General features: G+C 59.3%; 1 protein-coding gene across 1 annotated transcript in view; it reads left to right on the top strand.

Moving 5' to 3' along the window:
- The window catches only part of ABHD2 (abhydrolase domain containing 2), a 69,249-nt gene that overhangs the window by 61,885 nt on the left and 7,111 nt on the right, over positions 1–253 (top strand). The window contains exon 8 of the mRNA XM_006756278.2: positions 208–253. This exon is cut by the window's right edge and continues 13 nt beyond it. Coding sequence (XP_006756341.1) covers positions 208–253 — 46 coding nt within the window. The remainder of the gene's footprint in view (positions 1–207) is intronic.

Below are 253 nucleotides of genomic sequence, written 5' to 3'. Positions count from 1 at the left end.
CTTTGCCTGAGGCCACACAGTCAGTGAGTGGAAGGGTCAGGATTGGAACCCAGACACCAGAGCCAGGCTCTGAACCCTAACGCTGGTGCCACGTGTTTCCACTGTGTGTCTGGCCGGTTCGGGCCGGAGCCGGAGCCGGAGTCCACCCGCTCCGCCTTCCCGTCTGATGACATGTTGTTTTGTCCTTTCCCTCCGTGTGCCCCACAGGAAGTTCCATGGCTACAACTCCCTGAAGGAGTATTACGAGGAGGAG

The sequence above is a fragment of the Myotis davidii genome, unplaced genomic scaffold (genome assembly GCF_000327345.1).
Source record: "Myotis davidii unplaced genomic scaffold, ASM32734v1 scaffold954, whole genome shotgun sequence".
Taxonomy (NCBI): Eukaryota; Metazoa; Chordata; class Mammalia; order Chiroptera; family Vespertilionidae; genus Myotis; species Myotis davidii.
Note: the sequence above shows the minus strand (reverse complement) of the source record. Positions and strands in the feature narration are given on the sequence as shown.